At 38.2% G+C, this 26,735-nt stretch overlaps 1 protein-coding gene across 16 annotated transcripts in view; it reads right to left on the reverse strand.

Moving 5' to 3' along the window:
- SLTM (SAFB like transcription modulator) overlaps nt 1-26,735 on the reverse strand; it is a 98,630-nt gene that overhangs the window by 43,297 nt on the left and 28,598 nt on the right. For 15 of the 16 annotated variants that reach the window (XM_077881260.1, XM_077881259.1, XM_077881257.1 and 12 more), the window contains 13 exons: nt 26,241-26,359; nt 24,063-24,212; nt 23,733-23,836; nt 23,473-23,639; nt 22,898-22,983; nt 22,522-22,685; nt 19,935-20,115; nt 19,068-19,192; nt 18,083-18,253; nt 17,109-17,423; nt 16,863-17,007; nt 14,825-14,985; nt 11,895-12,958 (listed from right to left, as the gene is read on the reverse strand). In XM_077881260.1, coding sequence (XP_077737386.1) covers nt 12,850-12,958; nt 14,825-14,985; nt 16,863-17,007; nt 17,109-17,423; nt 18,083-18,253; nt 19,068-19,192; nt 19,935-20,115; nt 22,522-22,685; nt 22,898-22,983; nt 23,473-23,639; nt 23,733-23,836; nt 24,063-24,212; nt 26,241-26,359 — 1,997 coding nt within the window. In that variant the 3' untranslated portion in view covers nt 11,895-12,849. Of the gene's footprint in view, nt 1-11,894; nt 12,959-14,824; nt 14,986-16,862; nt 17,008-17,108; nt 17,424-18,082; nt 18,254-19,067; nt 19,193-19,934; nt 20,116-22,521; nt 22,686-22,897; nt 22,984-23,472; nt 23,640-23,732; nt 23,837-24,062; nt 24,213-26,240; nt 26,360-26,735 lie in introns of those variants that run through there. The other variant, XM_077881261.1, reaches the window with a different exon arrangement.

The raw sequence follows: 26,735 nt of genomic DNA on the forward strand, positions 1-26,735 counted from the left end.
ATTTCCAGCAAACCCCCCCCCCAAAAAAAACAACAACCTTCTTTAGTACTGAATAGAAATAGGTGGATCATTCTTCTGGGATCTCCCTCCAGTCCCCGCAAGGACGTAAAACTGAGTTGTCCAGGGCCATTCCCACAGACAGTGTGGACTGCTCAGAAGGAACCAGAAAAATCCCACTTTGCAAATGAAAACCATCAGAGATGATAATAAAGTCACCATGGTGGGGATCCCTGGGTGGCTCAGCAGTTTCGCACCTGCCTTCAGCCCACGGCGCGATCCTGGAGTCCCGGGATTGAGTCCCACGTCGGGCTCCCTGCGTGGAGTCTGCTTCTCCCTCTGCCTGTGTCTCTACCTCTCTATATATATATGTCTATCATAAATAAATAAAAAAATAAATCTTTAAAAAAATAAAGTCACCATGGTGTCCCACCCTGATGAGCCCAGACAGCCCCTTGTTGGTAATCCTACCGCGGACTGGAGGCAACAGGTGCAGTCGCACACCACGCCACTGCCTATTGGTCTTGTTACTTTTGGTCTGAGTGCTTTCCCTGGTTTGTGATCCGGAAACCCAAATCTTCCAAGTCAGTCACTGTTTCAACCAAACAGAGCAAGTGCCGAGCCCCACACGACCTCAAGTGTGGCAACGCCAGCGCTGCAGCCCTGAGGCCCTGCCATTTGCCTGCCAACAATGAAACCAGCACACGCAACAAAAGGCCCATAATAACTGGCTAAGTTGGAGGGGCTGCCCACAGTTTACCGCCGCAGCTGCAACACCTCAGAGATTTGGACTGGCAATCGTGCACCAGAGTAACAGCATGCACCGAAGTCAGGCCGTAAGGTTGAAAATCTATTTGCAGCAGAACTCCTCTCATCACCCATCTGGGCAAAACCTTGGACTATTGGGGAGATTTTAGACTTGGCCACACTCCGAGGGGTTTGATCGTGCCAGCTGGGTTCTGGTACTCTGGCCCGATTATGGCAACATCAGGGGTACCAGCATCACTTTTGCTAGCTGTACACCCACAAAGTCCCCGCACTTAAGAGACACAAGTCAAACTCTCAGCCCAACATTGCCTTCAAATTCTACAAGCAGCTTAGTCTAATATTGTGGGTTGTAGGAGGGACATTTATATTGGGACCCTGGGTGGCTCAGCAGTTGAGCATCTGCCTTTGGTCCGGGGTGTGATCCTGCAGACCCGGAATTGAGTCCTGCGTCGGGCTCCCTGCGTGGAACCTGCTTCTCCCTCTGCCTGTGTCTCTGCCTCTCTCTCTCTCTCTCTCTCTGTCTCTCATGAATAAATAAAATCCTAAAAAAAAAAAAAAGAAAAATGAGGGACGTTTATACCCTCAGACACAAAATACGTAACAACGCAGAAAAAAACCTAAAATTCATTATAGTGTAATTAGTTTTGTGAATGTAAAATTAAGGTGCTCGTAATAAAACTGTTAGAGTTAGTGACTTTAAAGATTTATTTATTTTAGAGAGAGCATGCACTTGTGTGCACACGAGCTGGGGGAGGAGCAGAAGGAGAGAACAGAGAGCATCTCAAGCAGATTCCTCATTGGACTCGGAGCTGGCGAGGAGCTGACGCAGAGCCCGACGCAGGGCTTGATCGATCCCATGACCCTGTTTCATGGCCCAAGCTGAAATCAAGAGTCCACGCTCAACCCGCTGAACCACCCAGGTGTCCCTAGGGTTACTGACTTTAAGATTAAATGGTCAGAGTCTCAGGATTTTACAGTTTGCGTTTTTCCTCTTGGTTCAATTTTGTAATTTCTATCCTCAGAAAATAAAATACTCAAAAAACAAACCAAAAAACCTACGGCCCATAACAACCTTAGTGGGTATCCGCTTGGAAAGGATACACCAGTCCCTCCCAGATCACACTGCTCTGGCCCCGAAGTTCACCACTGCAGAAGACTTTGCCTTGGACGCCATCACCCCAGCCCACGATCGCCCCACTGGGGAGGACTGCACTCCAGGCACTGAGACCACTGGCCGAGCAACACCCACGGCTACCTCTGCTTAGACACTGACAAGTGAGATCCAGGTAGTGACCTTTCCTCTGTAATAGTAGGGATTCTCCTATGCTTCCTGGTCATGCTGTTTACTTAGCCCTTGCTCTCTGCCCTAATATTCCCATGCCTAAGGGGATATTTTGGAGAGCTTGCTACCATCTGGTGGCATTCTAAAACTTAATGGAAACTAGTGCTTTCCCCAGTCTGTCCCTCCAGACTGTCCCCTCCCTGGGGACAGGACCTCCCACTCCCCCACTGCATTCTCGTACTCTCCCCAACTCCAGCTTGCCACCTCCTCACCTCTCGTTCTGTATCTCCATCAATGGTCACTACAAATACCCCTTCCCCTTGGTTACAACAAATACCACTAACATTTAAATACATCTTACTGAACTAACAGTTCATTCCTTTCAACAATTAACTGCAGAACCTGCCACCTCGACCCAAGGAATACACCAAGATAGTATTGTCATGAAAAATAGAACTTAAGCTTTTAACATACTTTACAACTCCACCAAGATATTGTTAGAGACGCTGGAAAGTTCAGATTGGTTCTACTCTCTCAAGTTCTCCTCTACTACTTAGGTTGGTAAATACCCCAAATAACAGAGCTCAAAGCTGATGTCAAGACATCAAGAGGTCAATTTTTTTAAGAGGTCAATTTTAATATATAATTTATAATTTTATTTAAAATTTTTTCCAGCTTTTTAGGTATAATTAACACATAGGCATAAATAACATTGTATATACTTATGGTTGGCAGCCTGCTTTGACACATATACATTGTGAAATGATCACCCCAATCAAGCTAATTAACATATCCATCACTTCACAGTAATCATTTCTCTATCCTTCTCTCTTCTTTCCTTCATTTCTTTTGTGGAAAACACTTAACATCTACTCTATTGGCAAATTTCAAGCATACAAATACAGTATTGTTAACTATAGTCACTATGTTGTACACAAGAATTCATTTCATTTTACAAAACTCAAACTTTGTACCTTTTAACCAACACGTCCCTATGTCGTCCCCCCCCCCCTTTCTCCTATCCTAGCAACCACCATTATACTTTCTGCTTCTATTAAATTGAGTATCTTAGGTTCCACATATAAGTGAGATCATGTAGTATTTGTCTTTCTGTGTCTGGCTTTCTTAGCATGAAGTCCCTCAGATTTATCCATGTGATCCCAAATGGCAGGATTTCATTCTTTAATAGGGCTGAATAATTTTCCATTGTGTGTATGTATACACACACTTCTTTACCCATTGATCCATCAAGAGACATTTATGTTGTTTCCATATCTTAGCTATTGTAAATACTGCTGTGATGAACTTAGATGTGCAGATAGCTCTTCAAGATCTATACTTCAGGGGCACCCCGGGTGGCTCAGTGGTTTAGAGCTGCCTTTGGCCTGGGGCCTGATCCTGGAGACCCGGGATCGAGTCCCGCGTCAGGCTCCCTGCATGGAGCCTGCTTCTCCCTCTGCCTGTGTCTCTGCCTCTCTCTGTGTGTCCCTCATGAATAAATAAATAAAATATTTTTTTAAAAAAATCTATACTTCATTTCCTTAGGAAATATCTCTAGAAGTTAAAAATGCTCTCTTGGGGTGCCTGGGTGGCTCAGTTGGTTAAACATCTGCCTTCGGCTCAGGTTGTGATCCCAGGGTTCTGGGATGGAGTTCTGCATCAGGTTCCCTACTCAGCAGTGGCAGGGGGCAGGGGGCCAAGGGGGCCGGGGGTGTTGCTTCTCTGTCGTCCTCTGCCCCTCCCCCCACTTGTGTTCTCTCTCTCTCCCTAATAAACGAATAAAGTCTATATAAATAAACATAAACTCTCTTGAGCCAATTTAAAGGCCCTAGCTAGGTAGCAAGTCAGTTTCCCTTCCAGAGTGGCTGATTGAGTCCACACCCTTAGCCAATACCTTTATTGAGCTCTCATACTCTAAGCCACTATGTACCCACCCTAATTACCCTGGGGCCAGGTACCAGGCAACTAAGGACAATCCCTATGCTGCCTAGTGAAATTATTAAACATAGCTGATCCTCAGGGAGTCCATGAAACCCAGCTAACCTCATCCCACTTGCCATACCTAAGATGCCCCTGACAGCTCTAATTTGCTGTTACCATGTCCCTGAGTGCAATCCTCTGCGGTGCACTGCATGGAAGATTTTTCTTGCTCAGAAATGTAAGTAACAGAGTTCTACCTTTCATCTATCCAAGTGTTTTTGTACTGTGTCCCACTATCTTTAAAGAAGAATCTATAAATCTATAAAACAATTAGAAAGGAAGGGCCTATAGAAAATGATCTAAATTTCTACCTTAAGGAGAGAAAAAGAATAAATTAAACCCAAATAAGCAGAAGATAACAAAGAGTAAGATCAGAAAACAAGGAGTAGAAAAGATAAATGATTTTTAAAAATCAACAAAACCAGAGGCTGGCCCTTTGGAGGGAAAAACAAACCTCTAAAATTACTAACCCAGACTGATCGAGAGAAAAAGAGAAAAGAAACAGACCTCCAGTATCAGAAATGGAAAAGGTGACATCACTACAAATCCTACAGATTGGAAAAGGTAATATAATGAATAATTTTCTGTTGGGCAGCCCTGGTGGCACAGCAGTTTAGCACACCTGCAGCCCAGGGCATGATCCTGGAAAACGTGGATCGAGTCCCATGTCAGGCTCTCTGCATGGAGCCTGCTTCTCCCTCTGCCTGTGTCTCTGCCTCTCTCTCTCTCTCTGTCTCTATGAATAAATAAATGAAAAATATAAAATAATTTTCTGTCAATAAATGTGTTCACTTAGGTAAAATGGATTAATTCCTTGAAAGACAAAAATTACAAAAACTAGTTCAAAAAGAAATAGGAAATCTTAATAGCCCTATATCTATTTAGGAAATTTAATCTATAAATTTAACACCTCCCCAATGGCAAGAAAATTCCATGCCCAGATGGTGTCACTGGTAAATCCTATCAAGCACTTACAGAAAAAATACAAATCTTATACAAACTCTTTTAGAAAAAGACAAAGGTAGAAATGGTTCTCTATCACATTACACAGCCAGCATTACCCTCATAAACATTACAAGAAGATTACAGACTATTCTTCATGGAAACAATGCAAAATTCTTACCACCACAACAAAAGAACAAGGAAAGAAAATTCAAACTTTCCAATTTCAAAACTGACTACAAAGCAACAAAAATAAAGGTAGCGTGACACTGGCATAAGGACAAATAGATCAATGTAATAGAATTGAGAGTCAAGAAATAAAATCATGTGTCCATGATCAACTGGTTTTTGACAAGGGCGCTAAGACTATTCAATGGGGAAATAATAGTCATTTCAACAAATGGTGCTGGGAAAACCAATGAAATGAAAAAAAAAAAACATGAAAAAAAATGAAATTTGACCCTTAACTTGTAACATATACAAAAATTAACTCAAAATAGATCACACACCTAAATGTTAAGAGCTAAAACTATAGAGCTCTTAGGAGAAAACATATGGTAAATTTTCATGACTTCTGCTCTGGCAACATATTCTTAGAAATGACATCAAGAACACAAGCAATAAGAAAAAAAAGTAGATTGCACTAAGTCAAAATTAAAAACTTTTGTGCTTTAAAGTGTACCGTAAGTTCAATGACAACCCACAGAATGGGAGAAAATATTTGCAAGTCATAGATCTGACAAGGGACTTCTACCTAGATAGAATCCTTAAAGAATTCTTAAAACTCAATACAAAAAGGCAAATAGCACAATTCAAAAAATGGGTAAAAGGTCTGAACAGACATTTCTCCAACGAAGATGTACAAATGACGGATAAGCAAAGGAAAAGATGGTCAGTGTCATTAGTCATCAGTGAAATGCAAATCAAAACCACAATGAGATACCATTTCACACCCACTTGACTGGCTAGAATCAAAAAGGTAAGTAAGCACTGGTGAGAAAGTGAAAATGTCAGAACCCACATATGCAATTGATGGAAATATAAAATGAAAGAACAAATGTGGAAAATACTCTGGCAGTTCCTCAAGCAAATAAACATATAGTATATGATCCAGCAATTCCATTCCTAGGTTTATGCCCAAGAGAAATGAAAACACATGTCTACATGAAAACACGACAGGAATGTTCATAGCAGCATTATTTTTAAAACCAAAAGGCAAACTCAAACCAAATGTCCATCAACTAATGAATGGATAATGTGTGGTATATCCACACAACAGAAAATCATTCAGCCATAAAAAGAAATGAAGTACTGATAACATGCTACAACATAGATGAACCTTGAAAACATTATGTTAAGTGGGAAAAAACCCAGTCACAAAAGGTAACATGATTTCGTTTACATAAAATACCCAGCATTACCAAATTTATAGACAGAACATAAATTAGTGGATGCTTAGGATTGGGGGAGGGCTAAGGAAGTGAGTGAGGAGGGAACAGTTAAGAGTAGAGTGTTTCTTTTGAAGGTGATGAAAATGTTCTAAAAATCACTGTGGTGAAAAAAAAATCATTGTGGTGATCTGTGAGAGTACTAAAGGCACAGAGTTGCACATTTTAAGTGGGTCAGTTACATGGTGTATGAATTATATCTCAATAAAGCAGCTGTGAAAAAAATCCTCAAAATTTAAGTAAACCAAACCCAGCTGTATCAATATCTGGGATGGATAGAAAAAGAAAGAGATCATAACTAAGTATGAATTTTCTCTACTATGAAAGGTTGATTTAAATCAATGTAATTCACCATTAACAGAACGAAAAGGAAAACCCTATGATCATCTCAATAGACATAGAAAAAGCATTTGACAGAATTCAATACCCATGCATAATAAAAACTCCCAGGTATATTAGGAATAGATGGGAACTTCCTCAACCTCATAAAGGTTATAAATGAAAAACTCATAGGTGACATCACACTTAATGGCAAAAAACGGAATGCTTTCCCCCTAAAATTAGGAACTATGCAAGAATGTCTGCCCTCACTATTGCTATTCAACATTCTATTGGAGATACTAGTCAGTGCAATAAGGCAAAGGAGAAAAAAGGCAATGAAATTGGTAAGGAAGATCTAATGCTACCTTTGTTTCCAGAAGATAGAATGGTGTACATGGAAAACCCTGAGGCATCTACAACAAAGCTAGTAGAATTAATAAGTAAATTTAGCAAGGTCAAAAAATACAAGGGTCAGGGGTGCCTAACTGGCTCAGTAGAGCATGAGACTCTTGATCTCAGGGCTATAAATTCAAGCCCCATGTTGGGTGGAGAGATTACTTAAAACCTTAAAAAAAAAAAAAAAGATACAAGGGTAAATAAATAAAAATCAATTGTTTCTATGTACTAGCAATGAACAATATATTAAATACAATTTACAATAGCATCAAAAATATTAAATACTTAGGCATAAACTTAACAAAAATGTATTATGACCTACATAATGAAAATTATAACCTACTGCTAAAAGATATTAAAGAAGGCCTATTAAATGAAGAGATACACTAATTATGGATTAGAAGATTCGATACTGTTAATGTCAGTTCTCTCCAAATTTATTCAACATTTTAATTCAAAATCATAGCATGCTTTTTTTGTAGAAATTATCAAGTTGACTTTTTTTTTTTTTAAGATTTATTTATTCATGAGAAAGACAGAGAGACAGAGAGAGAGAGAGAGAGAGAGAGAGGCAGAGACACAGGCAGAGGAAGAAGCAGGCTCCATGCAGGGTGCCCAATGTGGGACTCGATCCTGGGACTCCAGGATCACACCCTGGGCCAAAGGCAGGCGCTAAACCACTGAGCCACCCGGGCTGCCGTCAAGTTAACTTTAAAAGGAGTGAGATTAGCCAAAATAATTTTGAAAAACATAAATGACATTGGAAGAATTACATTACCTGATTTTAAGACTTAATATAAAGATACAATAATCAAGACAGTGTGGTATTCATGAAAGTACAGACATATGGATCAATGGAACAGAACAAAATCCAGAAGTAGATTCATACATATAAATCGATTTTTTAAAAACAAAGATGTTAAAGTGGCTCAGTTTGTTAAGCACCTGACTCTAGACTTTAGCTCAGGTCTTGATCTCAGTTGTGAGTTCAAGCTCTGTTTTAGACTACACACTGGGTGTGGAGCCTACTTTAAAAAAAGAAAAGGGATCCCTGGGTGGCGCAGCGGTTTGGTGCCTGCCTTTGGCCCAGGGCGCGATCCTGGAGACCCAGGATCGAATCCCACGTCGGGCTCCCGGTGCATGGAGCCTGCTTCTCCCTATGCCTGTGTCTCTGCCTCTCTCTCTCTCTTTCTCTCTCTGTGTGACTATCATAAATAAATAAAAATTTAAAAAAAAGAAAAAAAAAAAAAAAAGAAAAGAAAATGAAGGTGATTAGGTAATTTCTAGGAAAAAGCCTTTTCAACAAATTATACAGGAAAAATTAGATATCCATATAGAAAAAATATACTTCAACCCTTAGTTTATGTCATAAATAATTCAACTCAAAATGGATTTTATCTAAATGTAGAAACTAAAATTATAAAAGGCCCAGAAGAATCACAGGAGAAAAACTTGGGGGTAGGCAAAGATTTCTACCTAGAGCAAAAATATGCCTGACATTTGAAAGAAAAAAATGATAAACTTAACTTCATCAAAATTAAAAATTATTGGAATGCCTGAAAGCTCTGCTTTCAGCTCAGGGCCTGATCCTGGAGTTCAGGGATTGAGTCCAACACTGGGCTCCCTGAGGCAAGCCTGCTTCTCCCTCTGCCTATGTCTCTGCTTCTCTGTCTCTCATGAATAAATAAAATCTTTAAAAAATTAAAAACAATTTTTCAAAAGATACCATTAAGAAAATGAAAAAGCAGGAATGCCTGGGTGGCTCGGTCAGTTAAGCGTCTGACTCTTGATTTCAGATGAGGTCATGATCTCTGTCATTGAGACAGTCCTGCATCAGGCTCTATGCTCAAAAGGGAACCTGCTTGAGATTCCTCTCCCTCTCCCTCTGCTCCCCACAACCAGCATGCGCTACTCCTCCCCTCTCAAATAAATCTTAAAAACAAAACAAAACACGAAAAGGCAAACCACAGACTGGAAGAAAATATTCCCAATATATGTCTGAGAAAGGACCAGTATCCATAACATAAAGAGATCTTACAACTCTGTAAGACAAAAAGTACAATTAAAAATGGGGTATTTGAAGACACAAGTCACTAAGATAGATCAGTGATCAAAAAGCACATGAAAACATACTCAACATCGTAAGTCAGCAGGGAAATGTAAATTAATGAGATCGTTTACATCCATTTGGCTGAAATTAAAAAGACTGACAATACCAAGTATTGATGGGTCTGTGGAGCAATTTTTACCCTTTATGTTGCTGATGCAAAATGGTATAACCACTTCAGAAAATTCTGTAGCAGTTTCCTACATTACAACATACCCTACATATTCCATATATATTCATATACCCTATATATATATATCCAAATATATTCATATATGCCCTATACTGGATGAAATGATTTAATGCTCTTGTAAGTATGCGCCTATGTTTGAATCTTGGTTCCACCACTTGCTATCTTTATTAACCTTGGGCAAATTTCTTTAGTTTCCACGCATAAAGAATAGAAATAATAGTTTAAAAAAAAAAAAAAGCGCATCTACACCTAAAACATAACCTTGTTGTGGAAATTAATACATGTGAGTTACCTGGTAACAATGCCTAGCACATGTAAGTGCACAATAAATAGTAACTTCTGTGAGGACCCAAATCATGCTCATTTATTATTTAACATGCCTGATACAGTATTCAGGTAATGTAATTCCTCCAAGTTGTCATAATTAGGTTTTAATTTTTTTTTTTTTTTTTTTTACTAATCTCACTCTTTTGCATTTCCATGTAAGGTTTAAAATCAGCTTGATAATTTCTACAAAAAAGCATGCTGGGATTACAAATCAAAATATGTTGAATATATAAATATAGGGAGAACACACATATTAGTTACCTTATTGTGTGAGATAAAAAATTTCCCTTTAATTTCCTGTGATTAGAATGATCAGAGCTTCCTACATATTTTTAAAGATTTCTTTTTAGAGAAAGAGAGGGCACATGAACAAGTGTTAAAAGGGGCAGAGGGAGAGGGAAAGAAGCAGACTCCCCACTGAGTGCAGAGCCCAATGTGATGCTCCACCTCAAAACCCTGAGATCATGACCTGAGCCAAGATCAAGAGTTCTTGATTCTTAATCTGACTTAATCCTACTGAGCCGCCCAGGCACCCCCAGAGCTGCCTACATTTTGAATTTTTATTATAACAGAAATTGAACAGTAGGCATCAAAAAGGTGATAAATCTATGGATAAAGAAATTAAGAGTCCAAAAGGATTAAATTACAAGCTAGTAAAGTCAGAACCAGACTCCAAAATATTCTCGTAATGTTGGCATCCGGCTAAAATTTTTTTATGCCCTCCTCAGAGGTGACTGTCTAGTTAACAGAATGAAAAAAATTACTGTAATGTATAATATTAATAATAGTAAGATTTCACAGCCTAACCAAGACAGTTCTGAAAGCTCTGGACACAAATTCCAAAAGTTGGTGCAGAAGTCCCCCTTTGTCCATTCCTGAGTGGTTCAACTATATAAAGTTATTAATTATCAGTTAACTAGAAAATCACATTAATCAGAGCATTTCATCCCCCACTGGCAAAAGATGGGGTTTCTAAAACTGAAATAACATGTGTTTGAGCAGTGATGAGGAAAAAACCTATTACCCATAAAATCACCAGGTGCTTGCTCTTCAAAGAGCATTCAGTTTTACCTACTCTGTCTTAATCAATGATTCTCAATGCCGCCTGCACACAGGATTCCTCTGGGGGAACTTTTGTGGAAAATATGCTTAGGCCCCAGCCATGAATGTCCAGTAGGCCCTGGCTTGAGAACTACTGGCCTAGCTCACCAAGGTAGACCTCCAATTTTGTCTGGTCAGCGGTTGTACCAGTTCATTTCTCTATTTAACCAGCAATCTTTACTGAAATAGTTGTGGTGTTAAGAAGACACAAAAAGGGGCAGCCCCGGTGGCCCAGCGGTTTGGCACCACATTCAGCCCCGGGCCTGATTCTGGAGACTTGGTATCGAGTCCCACATCAGGCTCCCTGCATGGAGCCTGCTTCTCTCTCTGCCTGTGTCCCTGCCTCTTTCTCTCTCCGTCATGAATAAATAAATAAAATCCTTTAAAAAAAAAAAAAGATCTAAATAAATAAAATCTTTAAAAAAAAAAGAAGAAGAAGAAGAAGAAGAGACAAACAGGTTATGAAATCCAGAGCAATACAGAAGTGCCAGTTCCCCAAAAGGCCAGAGACCAGGGTACTGTGGCTGCCCATACCACTGAGAAGCCTGAGTCATCTCACAAACACAACCAGATCCACCTGCAGACATTTACAAGAGCTTTTACAAAGGCTACTTCTCAAATTCAAAGGTGACCTCAGAGCAATCCCTTATTCCCATCTTTCCCTTTATACAAGCCTCCAGACTGTTGAATTATCCAAGAATCAAGACCATTTGGATTATTCATCACTGAATTATATGAAGGGGAATATGGGAGGCTTTAAGAGGTAGTATTGAGAATTTACCTCAAAGGGCTTTCCTAGAAAAGATGCCTTTAAAAAAATTTTAAAGTAAGATTAATGGTTAACTCTCCAACACTTCACCAGGGTGTGCTACCCAGCTACCTAGATGAAGAACCAAAGTGAGATTTATTTCCTAGGGACACAGACCCAAAGAATGCCTTTATAGCTCTAGACCAAGTCAATTACTTTGGGTGTGACTCCAGAAAGGGCTGGAAGACTAACACTTAAAGAGCTGGAAACAAAGACACATACACTTCCAGGCGTGGATTTTTATTTTCACAAAGAGACAACAATGCCTTCCCACATACAAGTATTTACAAGACCCAACTGATTCACCAAGCTAGAACCTGGGTTTTTTCCAGTTCTCAACATAGTTGGGAACATGGAAACATTAGTACCCACACAATTCCCAGAGATGGAATTTATCCACCAAACAGTGCAGATTACCTAAAAGTGCACTTACCTGCACAACTCAGTCTAAAAACTTCAGTGATACAAACCTCATGGCCAAGGTTTCATTAATCTATTTGGTTTCATACCATGCAAACCCACACGAGTGTGCTGCTACACTAACCTGAAAATTGGCTCTCATTTTACAATTAAAAAGGTTCTCAACGCTTTAGCAACTATACAGAATATGAAGGTTTATTTCAAAAAAGAGTACATTTTTTTTAAACCAGGATACACAGATGCACTTAATGTAACAGTACCTTCTGCAAAAATAGGTTACATAATACTCAGAAATGCAAGGAACAATCTTATTCTCTAAAAATTAGACAGCAGACTTTTTTAAGCTTAGACAGCCTTCAAAATGGAGGCTGAAAACGCTTGGTGACAAGAAGTAACTCTAGAGCCTGACACCACAGAGCTAATGCTGCAAATGAAACTACTACCACACAGCTGCAAACTACTCTTTATATTCACACAGATTTAAACAAAATGGTTTTGATTCCATCTTTTCAAATGTGTCTCGGTGCTGCAAGAAAAAAAGTTGAATGATACACAAAACTATTAAAAGTTACAACGGAACTATTTAAACATCTTCTCCAAAATTGAGAAAAGCAATCATGTTAAATTTTAAAAAAAGAGAAAAAAAGAAAAGTCTGACAGAACTCTCAAGCAAGTCAGAGGTCCTCTTCATAAGTAGTCAAGTAAAGTTTACAGGAGATTTCAATAAATTATCTTGAAACCATGGCAGAGAGCTAATTTTCAGAATCGTCGTGGAGGTCCACCCTTAAATGGCTTAAATCCGGAGCCACTTCCTCTTGGCATGGAATTGCCACTGATTTGTACAATTCTATTAATTGGGGATGCATTACTGAAAAAGGTTTAAAAGAAAAAAATCGTCAAGAACAAGAATAAATTACAGCTAATAACTATATAGTGCTAATCATTTACCAGGCACTGTTCTTTATACTTTACCCATATTAAATAACTTAACTCTTTTCAACAGTCCTGTGAGGTATGTACCATTACCATCTAGAGGTGAAGTAACTCGCCCAAGATCACGGCAAATAAATGGTGGAACAAGGATCTAAACTTGGGTACTCTCACTTCAAAGTCTCTGCCTCAGAGTGAGCCAATTATTGGTATGCACAGGAATGGCTTGGAGCAGTGGCTCTCAGAGCGTGATCCTCAGATCAGCAGCATGGGAGTCGATTAGAAACTTCTTGAAACTCTGAGCTAGAGGACATCATCACAGAAATATTCAGGGATTTCTTTTGGAGGGGGGTAGATTTTTTTATACGCTTAATGGCAACACAACAGGTACTAACGAGTGACACGGGGAAAAAAGACCAATCAAAAGACCCTATGACCAATTTGAGAGATAAAAACCCACAATGAAACAGTTTAAGTAGAATAAGACCAGATTACATAAAGGTTCGAATGCCTGGCTGAGGAACCCAGGTTAGATGACCCGGAGAGGCGGCTCATATAGCTTTGGAGCAAATAATGATATAACAAAACAGTTCTAATAGTTAAATTTATAAAGTTTAAGTAACAGATAAGATAAAAGACTACTTTGAGAAGCTGAAATGAGGAAGAAGGCATAGCTTATTCACAATTTTTTAAGAATACAGAACCACATTTAGAAATATATGCTAGGAATGGAACAATGTAAGGATGAAGCCCAGTTTGGGAGAACAAGGTGCATAGTGGCACTGGCAAATTCCAACAAGCTGGAGGCGACACATGGTCATGAAGGTCTGAAACAGGAGAGGAATGAGTCTGCCCATGACCCGGAATTTATGGAGACAGCAAAGCATTTACATAAAGATTACAACACAGAGCTAAATATCAAGAGCAGTGTATGAAGTTCAACCATCTGAAGGAGCCAGCAAAGGCCATGAGAAGGGCAGAAAGTATGATACATTAGAAAACATTAGAGCATTCCCCCAAAAAAGAAAAGCAACAGTGAGTAATAGCCAAGGAGACTGAGGGCTCAGAAAATAAAGGACTATAGATGTATCTAGAAAAAAGGTATTGGTAACCTTTGAGATCAAAGACAGAATGAGGGACGAGGCTGTGCAGGCACAGATGAACACTCACTCAAGTCTGACAGAAGCGACCACAGAACAATAGTAAGTTGGATCAGTGAGCCATATCCCCTCTTCTAAGACAGGGGACTGGGAAAGACAGATGGGCTTGGAAGAGAGAGAGAGGCCAAAGGCTTGCCAGCTGAGGGGCCACAATGCATGTTGGTGCACAGAGAAAAATAAAGCTCGCCTCTGAGAACATGAACAGGCTTTGGGTTAGTTAAATATTTAAAAGTTTCACTAGAGCTCTTTGAAAAGGGAGTAGAACATCCTTTCAGTCTCCTTTTCCTTTCTAGGACTTTTAGTTAGGAGTCCCAGGTAGTGAACAAGATGATGGTTCCGACATGAAGTTAGTGTTCATTATCTACTGGATTCTGACGTATGCACGAACTTGTAGCTCAATCAATCCATATGGCGAATGCCACTCAATGAACTTACAATGAAGAACATAAACTAACAAATCAACCTCAGCTGCCCTGCATATAATCTCCAGGAGATTTTGATCTAATATGGGGATATGTGTGGGCAGAGCTGCGGTTGTTACTCGCTGTGGTAAAATTTCTCAGAAACTATACTGCCCTTTAATAGGAAAGAATGAAGGTTTGGATGTTTGCTGGCAGAGAAGTCTTAACTGAGTAACTACTTACCTCGCATGTTGGGTTATCATGCCTGCTCCTGTCCGGCCATCACCCATTCGCCTTGCATCATGATAGCCAGGACCTTGAGAAGGTGGACCATGCCATTCTTTCCTTGGTCCACTTGTGTCCCGTCCATGGCGTTCAACCACATGTCGTTCTTCAGGGTAGTGCTAAAGAATCACATGGTATAAAAAAAGTCATGACATCTGCAGCCTCATGCCAAATTACATACGCTGGTATTCTCTTAATGTCAGAAACAAATCAATAAAATGTTTGAGGGACGCCTGGGTGGCTTGGTTGAGCATCTGCCTTTGGCTCAGGGCGTGATTCCAGAGTCCCAGGATGGAGTCCCACATCGGGATCCCTGCAGGGAGCCTGCTTTTCCCTTTGCCTGTGTCCCTGCCCCTCTCTGTGTGTCCCTAATGAATAAACAAAATCTTAAAAAAAAAAAAAAAAAAAGATGTTTGAGAAGAAAAGAAGGTGAATAATACCAGGGCACATGCAAAGGGTTCCACCTATTTTATATTGAGAAGCTGCTTGGCTTCAGAGTAGGATATGGGGGCAATGTAACTTCTATTTCCATACCTTTCAGCATGCATGTACTTTTTAACCCTTGAGTAATAGGTCTGTAACAAGGCACGGTGAGGGGTCAAAACTCTAAGACGAATCAGGGTGGGGTGTAGGATCAACAAGCAAACAGCACACAGACACGGGAGCTGTCATCTTATTTCAAACCGTGCTCATTACTGCTGTGACTCTTACAAGGTCTTACATACGTGACTATGAAAAACACAAGGAAACAAAAGCCATAGAACTAAGGACCCAAGGAAAGCAGAGTAGAAGTTATGACAGTCTACAGACAATAAAGCTGAAGGTACTCTATATTAGGAAAAACAGAATTTTCAAGGGAGGAACAGAATCTCCTCCTCAGGATTCCTTTTCTAAACGGGTATCAGAATGCAGGACTAGTCTGAGACTGTCCTACGTTTTATTCTAAATTGGGCAGAATGTCTGGATTACAAACCCTGTCTTAAAAGTTCTGTTCAGGGTAAGGGTAAAGAGCTCAATGAACTAACTAATCTACTGAACATTCCTAACTTATTAGAAACATGAAAGCTTATGCCATCAAGCCCAAATCTGTTTCATGAATACTCTGGATGAAATGGAAAAGGAGTAGCAGTATTAGCTAGGATGCCAAGGGATCAAAAACATTTTCCAGTAAAAAATACTGCTACAAAATCTAATAGGTATTCAGACACAAGATGTAGCATTAGAGTATAATCAGGCTGGAAGATGGAAGGATGGACACACACCCACACAAACACACTTCAGAATCCTTTTTTGTATATAATTTAAGAAGATATTGTATTTGTGCTGTCAACTAACATAACAGTATTTCATCAACAGAATGCTTTCAGGTTAGGTAAAAAAAGGTCTTGGTTCATCTGAGTTGCTAAGAGATGAAGATACTTCCTTCTGGTCAGGTTCATTAACTTACAAAATATTCAAGTCAATGAAGTGTCACAAAAATAAAAAGCAATTTAAACATGTAAGATATTCCACTCATCTACCTTTAGATTTAAAAAAACAAAAAAGAGACAAAAAGTTTATCTCAGTTCTACACTCTAAGCTACCTAATGAACTAGAAGAGTATTAAAAAAAAAAAAAAAAAAAAGGAAAAAGCGAAAGAGAAACACAAGTAGAGGCCAAAGATTTCCCACCTAGTCTGAAAGCCTCAATTTCGTAAAGAGAAATAAAACCTTCACTGCTAGCAAGGCTCATCTACAAAATTTAACAATGCTCAAATTTCAGCAGGAGTTTTAATTAAAAGGGCTTAAGAATTTCTGGGCTGTTATTTTCCTTCTTTGGACTATTAATGTTCAAATTGAATGTTCAATTGTTGACAGTAAAATATGAAAAGTATTAAGATCTTTTCTAAGAACCTTGTCTCCCAATCATTCTACTCTAACCAATCTCAGCCACATCACAATAGTATATCCTCTGACTTTATTCCTGAAGAGGCGATGATAAACCCTTAAGCACTTACCTGTGTTCCGCTTCCTCGGTCTGTGATCACACCCCTGTCTCCCTCTCGGTTTCCGTAGCCTGAAGCATTACTGCGATTACCAGGGGGAGCCCCTCTTACACTGTGTCCTGATACTTCCCTCCCCGATCGTTCTGGCCTTTCAACCCTGTTAAACAAAACCCAAAGACATCTCCAATCAAAACTCTGTTACGCCTTTGTTTTCTGAAACCCAAATATGCTATATGCCACCAGCCACTACAGAGATACCTTGTTTCCCGTTTGTCGGCGGACATGCCACCGTCACTTTTCCAGGTGGTTGGTCTGGATGGATTGGGCCCTGCTTCTCGAGGATGTCGGGGGTGAGCGATATCAGGCCTGTCGTGGATGATCACAGTTCTCCTCTCGTCTCGTTCTCCTCGGACTTCTCGCCTGTCCGTTTCTCTAAGTTCATTTCTTGGTGGTGGAGGCTCATTTCTTCTGGAGTCACTGAAATTTTTGGGATACCTTTCAAAACCTGGATCTTCTCTTCTTGCAGTAGGACGTGTTTTTTTCCCTTCACTTTGACCAACAAAACGTTCTCGCCTATTGATTATCCAAAAGAAAGAACACAGGTCCTGAGAAGTACTTACTTGGCCTTATTCTTCTTAATTTTATTTGCGTAACTTACAAAAATCACAGTTTCTTTAAAAATTAACTTAAGGCAAAGCCTTAAGCCAAAAAAAACCCAGTTCTGACTATAATAACTTATATTCTTTTAAACTGAGCTAAATGACTGGCATGATGGTTTGATGGTTTTTTAGCATCTGGGAAGAATTACACCAAACACTCACATTGGTAGTCTCAACAGCTCTCAACAGTTAAGACACATCCAAAGCTAATGATATTCCCACCTAGTTTTAAACAAAGTTAAGAAGATAAAAGTCAATCTACTTAACCTTGTTATGGTTGCCTACTAATTTTTTTTTCAAAGTTTATTGATTTAAGTAATCTCTATACCCAACATAGGGCTCAAACTCATGACCCCAAGATTAAGAGTTGCATGCTCTACTGACGGAGCCAGCAAGGCGCCCCAAACTAATTGTGAATACTGAATCACACTGACATTAATAAAAACAAAAATCAAACAGGATTCATTCTGAACACTCAGATCTGACCTACAACAATTAAGATTTTAATAGAAAACCGAACTTATTATTAGCAAGGCTCATGTACCAAATACAACAGCTTTCAAGGTTATCTACCTTTCAAAAGATGAAGACTGTACTGTTGAACTCTCAGGAAACCTGCCCCTCTCTCGGTGATCAAAGTCATTAAATCTGTTTTGCTGGCGAGAATAGTCAGATCCATGGCTAAATCGTGCATCTGTATCTAGAGACAACTTTTTATTCTCGCTCCAGTAAGGATCATCTCGCCTTGAAGAGAAATATTTGCTCATTTATATAAATTAGTTTTATAATAATCCAACAACACTTACTTGGAGTTATACATACCACATGCTAGGAACTGTGGATACAGAGGGCTAATAAACTCAAGACACAAAACATTCAGTTACAATAACAAACTAGCAAAGACTTAATTACCAGATTACATAAAGTCATATAGCGTTAGAGGAATTTCACAGGAGAGAAAACTTGAAAAATGGCCTGTTCTAAAATTCATAAATGGAAAAGACAGATACTATTTTATAATAAAATTCTAATCACAGTACACAACTTTTTCGGTTACACCTAAGTTCAGAAAGGTTAGCTAGGTAAGTCCCGAGCACATTTTATTCTTTCCATTATTCTCAACACAATCAATTAAATCTCATACAACTTATATTAAGAAAATTAAATGAGTGTATTTGGAAATCTATTAAGCAGCATGAACACAAACACACAACACAATCTTTCCAAGTTTGTAACTTCCAAGTTTATCTGCACTACCCTGTAAGAATTTTCAAAATGGGTCTGAGTTTGAGAACCATCACTAAAATAGACTATGATGATGTATTTCCAATCATAATGGAAAAACATTTAGCATTAGGAAGGGAAAGGGAAAAAGAGCAGACTCTTCCTGCTTGACAATGCACTGGATCCACTCCCATCCTGCAATCATTCCCATCCCCAAGGATCATGACTTTTTATTCCAGTGATGGCTGCCTGTACTTGTTAATCCTCTATCAGTCTTAGTTCCAAAGGCATAGGATAGCAAGTCTAACTGTTAAAAAAGAAAGCAGGCAACTACCTATGATCTACATCACGTGGGCGTTTCAAAGAATTCCTTTTCTCTTGTTCATAACGAAGCTGCTGCTGTTGCCTTCTCAGTTCCTCTCGTTCTCGAGCAATACGTTCGGCTTCCTTGCGACGTTCCTTCAGACAACACAGAAGGAAGAACCAACCAATGCAAAATGAAAACATAAGGTAAGTACATGCGCAACCTTGTTTTCGCCCTGTCATTAAGAAACCACCATAGGCAAGCACCGGGCAAAACACATACCTGGGACAAATACATAAACAAAATTGACCTCAGAAATCAGTAATCTAGGCTACAGCTATTGTTCTACAACATTAAAAATAACAGAAATTGGGTGGTGGAAGTTGGTAGGTAATTGGGAAGGTCAGATTTTCGTTTCATTATTCAATGGAAACAAAAACCTAAAGAGAATTGCAGATCAAGTTCTTAATACGTATGGAAACCAAGTGCCTTAAAACCCTGGATGCAATTCTGCAAAGAGAGGCATTATTTCCTTCCAGCCTTGGGAAATCATTCCCAGTCTAATATGTAAGGAAATAAGTTATTATTTGCTGAGACTGGGATAGTGACAGAGCCTGGATTACAACTACTCTGGACTCATAGTCCTATGCTCAGACTATTAGGCTGCCATGATATTGCAGAGCTTGAGTTATTACCAATTGGCTAGAACAAAGTCATTACTAAATGTATTCTGAACTAGCATAGCACCTAAGTGATTGTTATCTTTCAGGGACACTATATAAATGCTCATTAGCTGAACTCTAGAAGCTTTACAACAAGTAAAGCAAATTTTAGGGCAAAAATCACAGGGTTTGAAAAAGGTCAGTTATTTAAGATGAAAAGATTTTCTGACTGCACCTGTTCAATACGAATGCGTTCCCTTTCCAAGCGTTCGCGTTCCATTCTCTCTCTCTCTAGTTTTTGCCTTTCAATTTCTAGGCGCTCTCTCTCTCTCTGTAAGCGTTCCCGTTCTTCCCGTTCACGAATTATTCTAATGCGTTCTCGCTCTCGACGCTCTCTTTCTGCAATCTCTCTTCGTCTAACAAAAATCAGTATTTAGAAATACTTAAATTATGCTAGCACTGTGTGAAAGAGAATAGCTTTTGAGTTTGAATTTTTCCTCGAGGTTGGCAATTTTAAACTTTGACTCAACCTAAGTTTTAATGTAACTGGAAAGAGAACTCAAAATAAAACTTTAAACAGACTCCAACACTGTCACTTATTTATTAAAGGCTGTCAACTGAGCAGCTGAATTTTATAGAGTATTTGCCTCTTAGAGGATATTCCTGTTTAAATAAAAATCCCACTATAATAATAGCCCATTAGTGAATCAACATTTTAAAAAGGAGATACTCTACATATATGAATTTACAAAACTACAACTTGTACTGCTTTGGGGAGGAAAATTTCCAGTATTGGGTATATGGTCTAGCTCCTGACACAAGGTACACCTTATTTTGATGACTTAGGATCATACCCATCAACAGGAGTTATAGCAAATGCTACATATGATAAAATGTTGCCTTCCTTAAAGGCTTTTTGATGTTCACTGGCCCACACTTCTTTTGAGTCAGGAGGCAGTTCAAATGTTTGCTGAACTGAATAAAGTTCGTTTTTGGGGACTTTTAATCATATCATTGTCACGCCCTCAATCTAAGGCCCTCTGTGTACTCGGTGTATCAGTGTCTTCCTCTAGCAGCCCAGTGGTTCTCAGTGGCTCAGTGCTGCTCCCATGCAAATCTGAAGGGCATTTAAAATTTTTGCAACAACTGTGGGGGCTGTTAGCAGCATTTAGTGAGTGGGGACCAGGGATTCTAAATATCTTATGATGCAAAGAATAATCAAGATAGTTCTGTACAACAAAAAACTGTCCAATACTCATCAGACCTTTCAAATGCCATAATGGACATTCATGTTACTGAAACAAAACAAAACAAAATAACCTTAACAAAACTGGACCCTAGAACTCAACTCATTTTTAATAAATACTAGGTTGGTTGGTTTGCTTTGGCATGGTTTTATATACATTAAAATTTCCAGAAATGCAAGTCCATGTAAATTAGAGGAAAAGCGATACTTTAAGACCTTCACCAAGAGCTGTCCACCATTTCAGAAATCACGTCATAGTGTCAACACCACTCCTGGTATTTGACTTACCAAAATGACACACCAATATCGGTCTGCATTTGTAGCTGTCACATTTTCATTGAGTCTAAAGAGGGTTGTAAACATCTGACTACTTCATTAGGTCTTCTAGAGAGCCGTACCTAAATATTCGTATCTGGAATATATGCTTCATTATAATTTACTTTTATTTCTTCTTTATATTAGAGTTAAGGCATTATATTGGTTTTTTGGAAATTATTTATATAGGCATATTATGCATTTGTAGGCCTATTATGCATCAATTACATTTCAGCAGAGTAAAGAGGATGCTGAGACTTTTTTTTCCAATATAAAAAGGGATGCTAGTCTGATAGACCTGAGAATCACTGCTCTAGTAGCTCCCACACTCTCTCTCCTCCTGATTTGTCCTATAAATAGGAATCTCAGCATATTAGGACTTCATTAAAAATTTTAAAAAAAGGAAGAAAAAGAAAATGGGTCCTGAGTAAGGCAAAGACTATTTCCTTTTAATAAGGTGTGTGGCAATCACGGTACTATTTAAGTTGTCAAAAATGTCTGGTCGTTCCTAACATTCCTGTGAATAAATAGATGAAATCCCACAATAAAAGCCCTCTCAGTGAGATAGGTTAATACGCAGAAATTTATGTTTCAAAACATTTTCATCACAAAACATGAAAGCAAACTGGCATTCATAGTCAATTGTTGAGAGATTGCCACTAAAAATAGAATTGTTTGGCTTTGTCCTCTGTTTTAAAGAGAATGCTTGCTTTGAGATAGAGCCTGAACACAATAAGGTTCACAAGGCAATTCTTCCTTCATTCAGGCTCTAATTCCAAAGTACAATGAATTTTTCCTAACATGCCAACATGCTACTTGAACACTGTAGCTTCCACTGAGACTATCTTATCTCAATATCATTTTTTCCTTTAAAGTCATGTTTTTCATGGCGGCAGCTTTGGAGTAGAGGAAAGAGCATTGGACTTGGAGTCAGAAGACTTGGGTCTGAGTCCCGACTCTGCCACTCATTTGCCAGGTGGCATTGGAAGAGTCATTTAGCCTCTCTGGGCCTCCACTGTTTTCAATTACATACTGGGCACACCTAATCTTACAGAATTGAGACAGAGATAACAGATGGAAAGGTACTTTGTAAATTATAAAATGCTATGCAAACTTAAGAAATCATTTTGTTTTACTGCACTTCATCAAAGTGGCCAATAGCTTTCTGTGCAAATACAATTTCCAGAACTCTGTTGTTTGTAACTAGTGTTAAAGATGTACCCATAGTTAAAGACAGGTAGAAAATAGACTCTTTTCCTACCTTCGCAGTTCCATCGCTCGTCGCAATCTTTCAAAGCGAACTAAATGCTCTCTTAGTCTTTGTTCCTTCATCTTTTCAAAAGGCAAGATGTCTTTCCTTCTATAGTCTTTGTCTCTTTTTTTATCTAGGCTAGCTCTCTCCTTTTCCTTGCTTCTTCCATGAATCTACAGAAAAAAAAAAATTTATAAGGACTAGAAAATAAATAATAATCTGGGGTTTTGGTTTTCAAGTTCAACTGGTCATTTAAAAAGCTTAAGTGAGTAATGACATTCATTCCATTTTTCTTAGATTTTCAAGCACAGAAGTAAGCAAAACTGAATTATTTTCTTTTGGAAAACAGGTAGAATAGTATACAGCATCCTTCCCAGAGACTTACTTTCTCATATCTTCCTCTTCTTGATGGCCTACAATGATCTCCTTTAGTTTGGTCTAGTATTACCATATGTCCTGGACTCTTAGAACCTAAGAGGGGGAAAAAAAGTACATAAACAAATGCCTAAAAAAATTCGTTAAAAAAGACAATATAATGTAAAAATTATGAATTCTTAGTCAGATATTCACAAACTAGCACATGAAATAAAAACACCTACTTATTCTGTGAGAACTGAATTACACCATAGTTTTTAAACATAGCTCAATCCACAAACATAAATATTTTCTGTGATACCAAAAGATCCCAACTCAGTTACACAGCTACAAATCAATGACCGTTTTCAACCAGCCCAAGTTTTCCAGTAAAGGGACTTAGCTGGAAGAACACATTTCCATCCCAAGAGTAGAGGGGAAGAAGACAACTAGTGCTACTGCTACTGAACTTCTCTTTCTACCACAGTGACATTTAACAATGAAGTTTAAATATTTATCTGCACTGCAATCTCAGGTTTTTCCTTCCACTGTAAAAATGAAGTTATAGAAAGCATTAGAAAGGGATAAGAAAGATACATAGCATACTTATTCGCTTCTTTTCTTCACTTTTTTTAATCGATTCTGAAGTTTGGCCACTTGATCCATTATCATTCTTCTCGTCTTTACCTTCTATTTTCTTAATCTCCTTGCCTTCTTTCTTTTCACACTTCTCAGATAACCTTTTCTCTTCTTTTTTGACAGAGGCTTGTGTCCTGACCATACCACCCAAGAAAACAACACAATGAGAATGACTTCATCAATTTTCAAAAAAAGTCTATGTGCTAATCAAAAAAATAAATCCTTACTTGCTACTTCTATCACTCATATTTTTTTTGTCTCCAGAACTTCTTGAACTACTCTTTTCATCATTTTCCTTCTTCAGTTCTTTCTTAGAAGGATCACCTTTAACCTGAAAGGTTTAAGCAGAAAAAGAACCAGTATGTTACATTTATGATCATAAAAAGTATGTTGCTGGGAGAAACTTTGGAAAACATGGAAATTAAAAAAAAAAAACAAAAAAACAATTACTTCAAAATTATACCAAATTCTACTGTCTACTGGTATAACATCTTTAAGATGAGCATTACTGGCCCTTAAAGTAACCTCCCTCTTATATATCATTTAGGCAAGCTTACTTTTTCAACAGAAATCAGCTGTCCATGCAGCTCAGTGCGATGAAGATGTGCAATGCATCTGGACACCTCTGTGCTTGAAGACATAGTTACAATGCCATAGCATTTTGCCCCAGGACTTCGAGCATTTGTAACTACCTTTGCACTCAGAACCTATAACATAAGATAATACTTTACGTGGTTTTACAACTTTACAATCACATACATTTCTGAATAGATCAAACTTCAGAACTAAAGCTATTCAAATAAAGATATTATTTAGGATACAGAAATTCATATTATTGTTTCATATTCTTGTGATTACTATCTACTTTGCTTACAAGTACTTAGTAATTATTACTCAGGGGAACAATTTAAAATGCCAAGAAAGCAATTTAACCTACTTTTAGTTTTTTTAATTTATTTTTTCAAATATATAGCCAAAACAGTCACATTAAAGAAATAATTGTACAATTAATGAAAGTTAAGAAATGATATTCTCAGTTAGATTTGGGCCAAACTTCCTCTATCATAAGCCCATCCTGAATTTTTTTTTCCATCCTGAATTTCTTAAAAGGAAAAAAGGTAACTTTTTAGAAAGTTTCTAAATGAATATTAACAATTTTTGATAAGTAACAAGAAATTTCGAAAAATGAAAAAAGAATCATCTACAAATAAATCAATCTTTAACACAGCTTATAAAAATACACTCTAAAGAGACACTTTCCGTTCTGTGCTTTTAAAATTTATACCAATATCAAAGTGACAATTTCAATTCTATAAGAGTTAAAAGGGATGGGTGAGTAAAAATGTGAGAGAACAATCTAGTGCTGAACAAAGAGAAAGACACACATAATGCCATGAAGAGGTCAACAGGGAATTTAGGAGGCTGTGTGGTGTGAATGGCTGGAACCTATCAGCTTTTATCTCAATTCTGGGAAAGGCAGATTTGCCCCAACAGCAACTTGATTTTTAATCAAGTCCAAGGTCTTATTATAAAGTGCATGGTGTCTCTATATAGTTTTAGTCCTAGAAAATGCCAGCATTAAAATATTGGTTTTGGATTTCTAACAATAAATTTCCAAGGCTGATCATGTGACTATAATTCTCAGTGTTCTGTATCTGACACCTACCAGAATCCTTAACACTCAGATAACTCTCTCTATTAGAAGGAAAAAAGACTCCTAAGATGAACAGGATAGATTTTTGTAACATTCATTAATCATTATTTACCACTATTGGTCATTAATTTAATAAATATTTCAAAGCCTACTGGGTGCACATAAAGTATAGCAGAAAAAGTCCCTGGTATCAAAGAACTTACACTGAAGTAGATTACATATGATGTATAATGAAAACAGAAAATATAAAGTAGAAAGTAGTGGGTGCCCTAAGGGATACAGATCAACCATAGTGCAATTCAACAATTACTAATTGAGTATTTAACTCATTTAATTATTGACTACTTTCCTATTAGGTCTTCCCCTTATACACCAGGGAAACCTTCCTGATGAACCAACTATAGTAAACCCTCCCCTTTTTGCTCTTAGCAACTCTTCCCATCATAGCACATACCACAACTTCTGATTAAGTATATTTTTACCAGTTTTACATTTTTCTCCACTACTGTACTAGAATCTGTATGACAGGGACATGAGTTTCCACGCACTCCTAAATTCTACAACCCATTATCTAATATTAGCCTACCTATATTTTCCAAACAACCAGATCAGTCTCAGATACTAGTTTCTGGAAATACCATGATGAATGTGATAAAACTCAGTCCTTGGCTGAAATGGGCTCAAAATAGGAGCTTTATTTTTTAAGATTTTATTTATTTTTCATGAGAAACAAGGAGAGAGGCAGAGACTTAGGCAGAGGGAGAAGCAGACTCCCTGAGGGGAACTTGATGTGGAACTCGATCCCAGAACTCCAGGATCATGACCTGAGCCAAAGGCAGACATTCAAGCACCAAGCCACCCAGGCATCCTTCAAAATAGAAGCTTTTAATACAACGATCCCCAGGGCTCAGGGTGAGATTATATGATGAAACTCACCATCACCACAGAACTCAACAATTATGCCTATACCAGTCCTAATGAAAAACAAGAAATTGGAAGGTTTTATATAATATTATTTTATACATAATCCCCATTTCAAATGGAGATACTAGAAAGATAGATAAAAGTAAAAACAGTGTACCTTTCCATATTTGCCAAAGAGGTTCTTCAAGTCAGCAGCTTTGGTATTAGAAGAAAGTCCACTAACCCAGATATTTTTAGTTGAGCTTCCACTGCTACCACTAGCACTACTTGTACTTCCTAGAATAGATTTAATATCAGACATTTTAGTGTCTTGATTGGAAATTTTATTTTTTAACGAAATTTTTAAGTCCATATTCTTTCAAAATTATAAATCCTCTTTTCATTTAGTTACGATAGTACAACCCTGCTGTATCAAAATCCTATGAATTTGCTATTATTGAAACAAACACAACGGACAATATAGGTAGTGAGGAAAGAAGTCTGAACATCTTTGTACTTCCTTCTTACGGCATAAGTTTAAAATCAAAATGGGTAAAACATCAACAACAGGTCTTGGACTTTCACTGTTAAGTTTAATCATTTATACTCTACCACTGCACTGAATACAAACAACCAGAAAGCAGTCATCAAGAAATATACAGACTGCTTAATT

This window comes from Canis aureus, chromosome 32 (genome assembly GCF_053574225.1).
Source record: "Canis aureus isolate CA01 chromosome 32, VMU_Caureus_v.1.0, whole genome shotgun sequence".
In the NCBI taxonomy this organism is placed as follows: Eukaryota; Metazoa; Chordata; class Mammalia; order Carnivora; family Canidae; genus Canis; species Canis aureus.